A 10,699-nucleotide genomic window follows, 5' to 3' on the forward strand; every position below is an offset into this window, starting at 1 on the left:
GGTTGATGCTGGGTGTCAGAATATCATTTTTATTTTGGCACGTGTTGAAATCAAGCTTCACATAGCCAATTCACTCCTGGTTTTTGTACAATATCACGGTTGGAGTTTGAGCTCGTCGATGCTTTCTGCTGGTAGAAGATTTTGTACTCTCTGTAGTCGAGGTGTGAGCGAGATGGAAACAGGATCCTACATTTTACCTCCTGAGCAGAGTCTTAACAGTCCTGATCTGTGTGACACTAAAACCCAAACTGTTGTCCCTGAGTAGGCAAAGGTGCATGTGGAGGGGAAGGAATTGTAAGGGAGAGGCTTGGGAGGGAGAACATCGAAGCATCAGTTTGGCAGGAATGAGGGTGTTGGGGAGACTCCATCCATCTTTCCATCCCACATGCCCTGGCCTTTCGGATCCTGTCTGAGGTACCCCCCCACCTGCCACGGGTCGTTACTGTAGGGTCCTTTTCAAACAAAGCAGTTCCACTGTTTCAAACTTGGAGTGATTTTTTTTTGTTTTGTTTTGTTTTTATAAGCAAGACAGTCCTCAGAAAGTGCCTTTTTAGAAGATGGTGCTGTAGATTTTTATTTTCCAGTTGTACGTGGCTGCAAATTTAAGATAAATTATTGAAAAATGCCAAGTGTTTGATGGTATCTTTTAGGTACTTTCAAGCATCAGCTTCTCTGAGTCAGGACCAAGAATAACCAGGAAGGTGTTTTCCTTTGGAGGGAGAGGCATTGAGGAGCAATCACCAAATTCAGCTGGTAGGCTGGGCTTGGGCTGGGTTTGGTCAATGTGATTTGCCTCTTCATATTGAGGGGGTTGGGGGTTTGGGGTGTGGGAGAAGCTCTGGGGACGTGGTTAGTGTCCAAAGGAATCCACAGCTGCTGGAGGATGTCATCTCTTAGGGGTAGAGACATCCCAAAGATCAAGACAAACTGAAAGGTGTCTTAGGAGGATGTCTTAAGGATGGCTTAGGAGATGGTGGGTCCTCTCATGGCCTGTGTGTGTCCAGGAGGGATGGCATGGACCAGTGGGTCCTTCTGATTCCCAGCTGGGAGTTGGGTGCTCTGGACAGGAGCGGGTTGGGGGTGGGTGATGCCATGGAGGGGGTGGGTTCCTGGTGAGTTTGGTGAACGTTCCTCCAGTCAGGAAAAGCTGTAGACTAGACTATTAAACACTGCACCTCAGTAACCTTGTAATGCTGCATAAAGTAATAATAATAGCAAAGTTGTGCTTTGATGACACTGTAATGTGCTTGCACATGCCTGCAAAAAACACACATTTCCCTTTTTCCTATGGTCTGAGTAGCGGTTATGGGACTTTTCTTTTATGATGAGCCTCGTCCTTTCTTGTGATATTTCTGTATATTTATTGGTGGTCTGTGTGCAGCTCATAGGTCTGTGTGTCTGCTCTGTGTGTTGCTTTTAACACTTTATTTTTAGGCGGGAGAAGTTTCTGAATGTTTTGGTTTTCTTCTCCAAATTCAGCTTAACCAGTCGTGTTTGAGAGGAGCCATAGACAGAGCCTTCATTGGTACCTTGTTTCTTTACAACTAAAATGATTTTGTGCATTTTATTACTGTTTATCATGTTGGGCATTTAAGATGTGGAGTAACTTGACATCAGTCAGGGTAGGTTTGAGTATCAGGAGCTTAAGCGCAGAACTCGCTGAGTAATTCCAAGTGGTATCTTTGCAGGAATGTGTACATGTCCAGACATTTTCTGGGAGCAAGCAGAGCTTCTGGACATCATCAGTGGAATATGTAGGGTCCAGAGTGGCAGCGTGGGGCAGTGCCCTTGCTGAGTGCTCACACCTCCTCGTGGAGGGGACGCCGCACGGTGCAGCCCCTGCTCCGCTCCCCACACACAGGTTGACTCTTTTTGCTCTGTAATTTCTTCTGATTGATTCAACTCTGAGACATGAGCCGATGTCTCTTGTAGTTTGTTACCAACTTTCTTGTCTTACTACAGTACCCAATGCCACTGTGTTGGTATTTAAGCTTGCCATGATGTTCAGTTGTTTTTTATTCCCAATTTCTTAGTGTTACTAGAGTAGGCTTTAGAAAGCATTTTTCAGTCTAAGTTCTGAGCCAAAACTATGTCTCCTGTCCTTTTTAGTAGTAGCTGTTTTTATCTTTTAGACTAAAAAGGGCCAAAAATCTTGCACCATCAGCTTGTTTGCAGCAACATTCTCCATCTCCTCCCTCGCCTGTGAACTGGTTTGTTTCTACAGTTATCTAATACTGGAGCTGTTGAAATTAAGAAAGAAGTTGCTGCCTTTTCTTTCTGTCAAAAGAAATGAACTTGCACCTGACAGAGCAGGTTTCTGTTGGACATAAATCTCTTGCCTTGGTGTCAATGAGCTGCCACACACGAGGTTTAATTCCAGCAGAAATGTTTCTGTTTCAGCCATTTGAAGGTGTATGATGATGTAAAGTATCCAAATTAAATAGGAGCTAATAAACCACGAAAAAGAGACACTACTAAAATACTTCAAATTAAAAAAAAAAAAACAAACTAAACAGCAAATCAAAATACCCCAAGGAGCAGCTGTGGGTGGACAGGGAGGGCCTTGTCAGGGAGATGGAGAACCTGTGAGATATTGAGATCCTGCAGCTGCTGGGGCAGCTCTGCAAGAGGAAGAAAGGTGTTGGAAAGAGGCAGCAAGAACAGACTCAAAGTAGCAGAGTCCAGTAGAAGTTATTCAAACTGCTCTAAAAATCGTCAGGTGGGAGAATCTAAATGGAATGTTGAAGCTGATGAAGAGGCAGCAGAGCTGCCTTTGCTTCCTGTAGTAAAGATAAACAGCAAAACTTGACAGCTGATGTTTTCCTTCAGTACCTGAAGGGGCCTCTGGTAACGATGGGGATGAACTTTTAGCAGGGCCTGTTGCCATAGGAAAAGAGGTGATGGTTTTAAACTGAAGGAGGGTCAGTTCTGATTATATCTAAGATGCTTTTTATCATGAGGGTGGGAAGACCCTGGCACAGGTTGCCCAGAGAAGCTGTGGCTGCCCCAGCCCTGAAAGTGTCCAAAGCCAGGTTGGATGGGGCTTGGAGCAACCTGGGCTGGTGGAAGGTGTCCCTGGGTTGGAACTGGATGACACTTAAAAGGTCCTTTCCAACCCAGACTTTTCTGATTCTGTGATCACGTGAGGAGAAAAGCATTTTCCTGCGTGTTTTAGCCTGTTCTCCTCCAGGACTGTGCTGTGAGCAGGTGGCAGTGCCTGGAACACTGCACCCTGAAACCAAACTGTGGTTTATCCAAACCTTGAAACTCCTTTACTTGGATCAAACCAGGTGCAGGTTCCAGTTGCTTCTGAGCAATATCTGACCCCTCCATCCGACACAGAAGCCCTGATGGAGTCCTGGTTGCCCTGAGGTGTGTCTGGCTCCCGGGATCAGCAGCAGGCAGGTGCAGGGGGAATTTTGCTGTAGCACTGCAGTTGCTCTGCTCCTCCTCAGCTCTCGCCCACCTCCCCATTCCCTGAGCGGGGTCACTCCCCCTCCCCTGCCTGGGTGGAATTAGCCATGTTGAGGATGCTGTAGCTGTGTGGAACACAGGCCAGCTCTGGGTGTGAGGGTGGGGGTGTGATGGTGACCAAAGCCTGGAGAAATAAAGGACTGGGTAGGAGGGGGGTGGGTGTCGGGTGAGCTGGGATCAGCTCGAGCCCTTCAGGGACACTGATGGGGACGTCAGCCCTGAGCCTGGTGGTCCTGAGCTGTTTGTGTTGGACTTGAACTCACTGAGAGCAAGCATGTGCCTTTTTCTGACCAGGAACGGAGCTGGAAGAACCTGTGTTTGCTTTGGGAGGATGGTTAGTGTTTTTCTGGAACTGTTTTTAAAGGTAGAAGTACTTGGTCAGAATGGAGTTGGTTTTGTGTTTGAATTATTTAATCAAAGTGTGCCCTGAATTATTTATGAATTAGAACTACCCAGAGAGGAGAAGCTTTTAAAATAAGTGGTTTCTGAAGAACAATGTCATCAAATAAACCTACTTCCTGGTAGACTTGCAATTTTTTAAGATAAAATTTAACCTTTATGTTTTTATCTTATGAGAATCAGTAATTCTGCCTTTATTTGAATGTTGCCTGTCCAGTGATGTCCTCACTCTTTACTGTGCTCCTGCAGCTTTCCATACACTCCATCGCTTCTCCCCTCTCAGGGACGTGGGGAATGTTGTCCAGTGAATGTCGGGGAGCAGTGCAGAGCTCTGGTTCAGTGGGAATGTGGAGGTGAGGGTTGAACATCACAGATGATTCCTCAAGAAGCAGTTTGCCAACAGCGGGGGGTGGTGGTGTCAGGGAACAGAATCGTGTGGTTGCTTGGGTGTAGAAAGAGAGACAAAGTGGTGTGAGGGGAGGAACAATCCCTCGTCCTCTGACACCTGCTACCTGTTGTAGACAGTGTGCTGTGCAGAATTAGATAAGATACCTCTGTCCTTAGATGCCAGTTTGGGCTTAAAGCTGCTACAAAAAGTTGGATTTTCAGACCAAAATGGAAGAGTTTTTCCAACAGGTCCTATTTGATGCAGTTTTGAGATATTGGTGAGTTGTCCAGCTGGGAGTTCCAGTACCAACCAGGTCTGGAGCAAGTTTCCTCTCTGACCTGGGGGAAACGACTCTGCCTGGTTTCTCATCCAGAAGATGTTTGTGGTGGTTCAGGTCACCTTATGAGAGTGAGTTACTGGGTGTTCTGGGGGTGAACTGTGTCGTGACAGTGGTAACTGCTTGGCACAAACCTGTGCACCTCTTGCCTGTTTTCCTCTTCAGTGAAACTGGTTCTGTTTGGAGCCTGAACTCTTCCCTTCCCTCCCACGGCAGCTCTGCCGAGGCAAAGGTCCTTGGGGTCGATCCCATGATGTTTGACATGCTGCTTTCTTTTTTAAATAATCTATTTCTTGTGAAACAGACAGTCAGAGGGCAATTTATTTAAATGAAGGGGCTTTTTTCATTGCTGGGAGGTGTACAGGTATTTCAAACACATTTGGCAGTTGGAAAATTAACACTGTAACACTATCTAGCAACACAAATACACGACCGTGTTGTGTTTAGGGCTATGCTGGCCAATAAATCATAGATCCAGAATCCATTTACGTACAGGTGTGCAAAAATTAGCTTTTAAAATAGTTACTAATAAGGTTTCATTACGCTTACACTTGCAAATCTCATAAATATCTTCAAAACTAGTTTCTTTGGTAGAAAAATCCATGTCTTGCTGGTTAGTGTCCACTCAGACCTAATAGCAGTGATGCCCACTGGAGCAGTGGAGAATTTTGAAGAACTTTTGGAAGTTTTTGGAACCTGATGGAGTGCCAGCAAAGTGGAAACTTGAGTAGCGCTCCTCAGGTAGCGAGGACGATTGAACACCGACAAAACTCGGTGAGAGGAAGCAACTTTGCAGTGCAGAATGGCTTCTCCTGGGTACTCAGTTTTGTACACCACTCCCCTCCTGTGGCTGTAGTGTTTAGTTTTCTTTGACTTGACTTCTGTTTTGCAGCGAAACCTTCTGATTTTTTGCAGTTTTCAGTGTTGAATCTCACCTTGAGACAACTTCATGTTGTTTTCCCGTAGCAAAACCTGCTTCTAGCTCGTGGCGTTCGGTGTCTGTTGGCAGGCAGGTGTGAAAAGGGAGCTGCAGCACAGCAGTGGAGCTGGCAGAGCGGGTTTTGGGTCGGAAATGTTGGGTTTACAGGCACTGGTGTGCGGATCGGCATTCCATGGATGCGGTGACACTTTGGGCTCACAGGGTACAGACCCTCCTGTCTGTTGTTCTTGTCCCTTCCCTTGGTGCGAGTAGTTCAGCTCCCCCAGGTAGCCTCATAAATGGTGGATAAATGGTGCTTGTTGGGGAAAAACTGGGCTGTTTACCTGGCTGGAGGAGTCTGATCATGCACAAGAACGTTGTCCTTTAAAGCTTTCGCAGTAATCAGTAGCATTTGGTATGAGCCAATCTTAAAAGGATCTTCAGGAGGAGGTGGCTTGGCTGGCATCGTGTGTGCCATACACATCGTCAGCCAGTGAGCTGGGTTAGTTTTGGAGACTGCTGGAAGCAATGTTGTGCATAGAAATCCTGCATATTTAAGATCATGTGTTTAAACTGTTAAGAAAAAAGAAAAAAAGAAATCGTGCTGTTTGGGATTCCTTTTCCAAATAAAATTCTAATAATCCAGCCCGGTGGATTGATCCCCTCCCATGTGTCTGCTTTCTCTCATATGCTGGTAACTGCTCCCCTGTTTTGGTGTCCCCTTGCTTCGGCAGGAGCGAGAATGTGTTCCCACTGTGAAGGTCCCGGGGGCTTTCGAAGCAAAAGGGAATTGTTTCCAAGAGGAAAGCAGAGCTGTGACTTGAGACGTTGCACAAATAGATTGTAGATGGGTGGCAAACAAACTGGTAAAAGCCTTTATTTTTACTTAACCATCTTGACCATGTGTGCCTCTTTGTACCGCGGGCGTGGGCTGCAGCCGTGCGGGGTGGGAGGGAACGTGTCGGTGTTCGAGATGTACTTGCTAAGCAGAAGCCGTGTCCTCTGCCCCTTCTCCCTTTCCGGACGAATTGTTCTTGCCAAAATTTTCTACCTGTTGCAAGAGTTGCTTTCTTTCCAGCACAGTAAAATGTCGACTTCTTTCACTGTTCCTTCCCTCTCGTAGGCATCTGTAACCTCTGTACGACTGTGTATAGGACACAGCAGTCATCGATCTCTGCTGGCTATAGATACCATCAACTTGAGTGTATTGTAAACGAACCGTATTCATTTGAAAAATAAAATTTTTTTTTTTTGAAATGCATATGTGGCGCTTTGTTTTATTTCTACTTGCATCATTTTATTTTAATGCCGCTCGGTTTAAAAAACAAACAGGTTGTGGTTTTTGAACCCTATGGCCACGTGCAGGAGTCCCGGGGAGGGATGGCCGCTGTGGGGATGGGGAAGGGGCTCTGGGTCTGGGCACTCCCTGCGGCTCTGTGGGTCACTTTGTAGCCATTTTTTAAAGCGGTATTCCTATCCTTAGCTGCGGTTTGCAGTGTCCCTGTCCCCCACACCCGCCCTGCAGCCGCTGCCGCACCCGCCGCTGCCCGAGACCGCCCGGCAACGGCCCCGCGCGAGCCCGGGGAGAGCTGGGAACGGTGAGGGGAGACCGGGGATCGGCCGGGAACGGTGAGGGGGCACAGCGCGGCCGGGGAACTGGGCTGGGAGGGCAGCACGGCCGGGACAGGCCCTAAGGGAGAGCGAGCGGGGCCGCGACCGGCCCTGGGGCGGGGAAAGAGCGGGGGCCGGGACCGACTCTGAGGGCGGCGGGACCGGCCCGGGCTGTGAGGGGAGAGGAGGGGTCGGGACCGGTCCTGAGGTGGGGAGCGGAGCAGGGTCGGCCCCGAGGGAGAGGCTCGGAGGTGCCGAATGCCCTCACAGCCCCCTCCACCCCTGTGCCCCGCGGCCCTTTGTCCCTTCCTCCGGGCTGCCTTCCCTTCGGGAATGCCCGGTGTGCCCTTCCCAGTCGACCTGCGGTGTCGGTGGCCGTGCCCCAGGGGGCTGTGGCAGACAGGGGTTATCCTGCCCCAGAACTGCACCTGACCCTCTCTGGGTCTGTGGAGAGGGCTCTGCAGTTCCTGCCCGCTGTGCAGGATGTGCTGGGGAACAAGGGAGATAGACGGCTGCAAACTCTGCTGTTCCTGCAAAGCCTTGGAGTGCCCCGGCATCACAGCCCTGGGCTCAGCCTGCAGCTGCAGCGCGGCAGAATCAGTCACATCATCATCAGCCATTTTGTCCAAGCTCAGTGAACACGGTGTGGGAGCTGGTGCTGTGAGCAGCTCCTTGTCCCTGCAAACAGCTCCATTCCCCAGGGAGGGACCGGTGCACAGGGCTCTCCCTCTGAGCCAGGCCAGAGGAATGGCACTGATCGCCTCACTGTCGTGAGGACACGTGTCTGTGCCAGGCCAGGTGCCAGGTCGCCGTTTGCTGCTGCTTTTGAAGAGCTCTGCAGCCCCATTTCGGGTATACTTCCATGACTAAACAGATAAATCTTCCCCTCCCTTGCAGTCACCTGCTGAGCGAGATGGCCTCGCTGAGCGTAAAGCCGGGCCAGCGGTTCACCCTGCCGGACTGGCAGAACAACGCCCACCGCATCTCGGCCGATGCCGAACACCAGCGTTCTACTTCCCACCACATCCGGCAGGAAGCACGAGCTCTCCGCAATGACACCGGCAACCAGGTGCGCCTTCTGGCAGAGGGGCTGCCGTAAATCTGCCTGCAGTAATGTGTCTGTACTGTCAGGAAATCCTCCCGTGTGATTCTCACGTCTGTTGCAACTTGTGTTGTTCTCTGTGCTCTCCATTTGTGTAAATGGCTGCTAGACCAAATGGCAATGTGTTGTGCTCCTGTGTAGGGTCAGTCAGTCCCAAAAACAAGGAGAGGCTTCGGCGAGATTCAATTTTGAAAAGAGTAATGGCATTTCTCTCTAATTCCAGGCGAGATGGGATGAGTGTGACACCCGAACCCGCCTGAAGGATCGTATTACCAGCGTGGACAGATGGAGAGAGGTCCTGGCCAAATGCCTCACAGACATAGACTTGGAAATCGACGCCTTAACCAAAGTATGTTGGGAAAACAGATGGCTGGAAATCAACTTACACTCTCAACATGGGATGTGAAATAATTGAGGCTTGTCTTGTGCAATGGGCAAGCCCATCTGGATTTCAAGGAGGCCTTCTCACTATATATATATATATATACATATGGTGGGTTCCCCTTCCTTTCTTCCTCCCCCACACACCTGGCTGACTGCTTCTTCCAGGTGAAGGACGCAGCAGAAGATGCTCTCCAGGCAAAGAATTTGTGTTTGGATGTTGCCATCGAGTGCCTGACGTTCCGCGAGAGCCGCCGCGACATTGACGTGGTGAGGGACCCTGTGGAGGAGGAGCTGCACAGGGAGGTGAAGGTGATCGAGAAGACCAAGAAGGAGCTGCAGCAGCGAGTGGATGAAGCCTTCAAACAGCTCTGGTGAGGAATGACAGCTTTTGGCCAAGCTCTGCCCTCCTTGCTTTTCCCCACATATTTAACGTGCCTCTAATGCCACGCTGAGACGGGCAGGCAGGGAACCACACAGGAGCCTTGGATGGTTATTGTCAAGGTCTCAGAATTGGCAAGGGCAAGTGTGTCAAGGGATACTTCACAAGCACCCTTGGGGAATTTTGGCCCAGACAGATCTCTTGTGCCACCTGCCTTGGTTCAGGAATCAGCAGCTGGGAGGTGTTAAAGCTCCCAGGCCCTAATCCTCCATAGGAATCCTTTGCAGCTCCATTTTCCAGGGTGATGCCAATGCAGAGCCCGGGGCAGCCAGTGTTGGGGCAGGGGGGCCCAGTTCCAGGTGGGGGTGGGAGGTCATCCCTCGTTTCAGAGATGACTGGCGTGGTGATGAAGCTTTGGGAATCATGAGCTGCCGCTCCCCTTGGCCTGCTCCCACTGACTCCAGCCCGGCTCTCTGCAGCCTCCTGAAGGAAACTCGGCAGCAGCTGAGCTGTGACCACCGGCACAAGGTGGAGGCGCTGGAACTGGATCGGCAATGCTTGTCCTTCAACGTCACCTCAGGCAACATCTCCTTCAAGGTCAACCCAACGCGGATCCCAGACGGGTAAGGAAAGAACCTGCCCCTGTGTGGCCAAATCCAGGCTGGTGCCTGGAAAAGCCCTGAGATGGTTTTTCCTTGGATGCTGTGTCCTGGTTTGATGGATACAGTTTTGGAGAGAGCTCAGAACAGGATTTGGCTCTGGGATTTGCTGTGGAATGGTGAAGCCACAGATTTTTGAGAACTAGCTAATTTGTCACCACAAACCCAGGCCAGCTGCTAGACCTTTTGCCTGGCTGTAGGTGACACTCAGTGGTGTGGTGTCACCTCTGGCACAGCTCATGGGGGAGCTGCTGCACATTTTCACTTGGCATTCCCTTCCATGGCTTGGATGTGTCCCTGGTGGAGCAGCTGTTGGGCTCAATGGGGTTCAGTCTCTGAGGAGATGAAGCAGGATGTGACCTCCAGATTTCTGGAATCGTTTCGTGCTGCACAAAGCCATCCTGGCCTGCAGCAGGTGGTTCCTTTGAGCTGTCTTGCAAATACTCAATTTATTTTCTTAACTGATTTGTTGACAGAACAACTGCACTTCGTGAGTGGGAACTGAACAGCCAGTGCAACAAGGATCGTGCTGATGCAGAAATGAAAGCCTCGATCGATCTCCGAGGAGCCATCATGCTCACCATTGCCCAGGTAATGCCCCCTCAGCTGTGGATCCATGGTGCTGCTCTGGATCCAGTGTGGGAGAGTGGCAGGCATGTCTCTGGGTCTGTCTGGGAGCAGTGGAGTGAGTGCTGCGCTGTGGAGCTTGCAGCACTGTCAGCAAGGTGGAGGGCACGTACCTGTCCCCCAATCCCTGCCTTCTGGCTACCAGGGGAGCGTGACCTGCACGCCTTTGGCAGTGGCCAAACCCCGCTGGTTTTGCTCCTGGGTTTGCCCCAACCTCCCAGCCACAGCTGGGGAGCACAGACACCTTGTAGCCACGTGTGAGTGGAGCCTGTTCCCTCCTCAGACAAACAATGAGCTGGAGGCTCAGCGGATAGCGACGGAGTTTGCCCTGAGGAAGAGGATTAGAGACATGGAAGGAGCCCTTAGTGAACTGAGATGGCAGGAGAAGAATGTAAGTGTTGTTTCTTTGGTCATCCACCA

The 10,699-nt window shown here is 50.2% G+C and overlaps 1 protein-coding gene across 2 annotated transcripts in view; it reads left to right on the forward strand.

Annotated features, from left to right (window-relative positions):
- The first annotated feature begins 7,068 nt into the window (after positions 1–7,068).
- The window catches only part of TEKT2 (tektin 2), a 6,500-nt gene continuing 2,869 nt past the window's right edge, over positions 7,069–10,699 (forward strand). The window contains exons 1-7 of one of the 2 annotated variants that reach the window (XM_027900002.1): positions 7,069–7,146; positions 8,026–8,197; positions 8,454–8,579; positions 8,780–8,985; positions 9,473–9,616; positions 10,129–10,243; positions 10,563–10,670. In XM_027900002.1, coding sequence (XP_027755803.1) covers positions 8,042–8,197; positions 8,454–8,579; positions 8,780–8,985; positions 9,473–9,616; positions 10,129–10,243; positions 10,563–10,670 — 855 coding nt within the window. In that variant the 5' untranslated portion in view covers positions 7,069–7,146; positions 8,026–8,041. The remainder of the gene's footprint in view (positions 7,147–8,025; positions 8,198–8,453; positions 8,580–8,779; positions 8,986–9,472; positions 9,617–10,128; positions 10,244–10,562; positions 10,671–10,699) is intronic. The other variant, XM_027900003.1, reaches the window with a different exon arrangement.

The sequence above is a fragment of the Empidonax traillii genome, unplaced genomic scaffold (assembly GCF_003031625.1).
Source record: "Empidonax traillii isolate 1590-97213 ecotype Southwest subspecies unplaced genomic scaffold, ASM303162v1 scaffold700:size438121, whole genome shotgun sequence".
NCBI classification, from domain to species: Eukaryota; Metazoa; Chordata; class Aves; order Passeriformes; family Tyrannidae; genus Empidonax; species Empidonax traillii.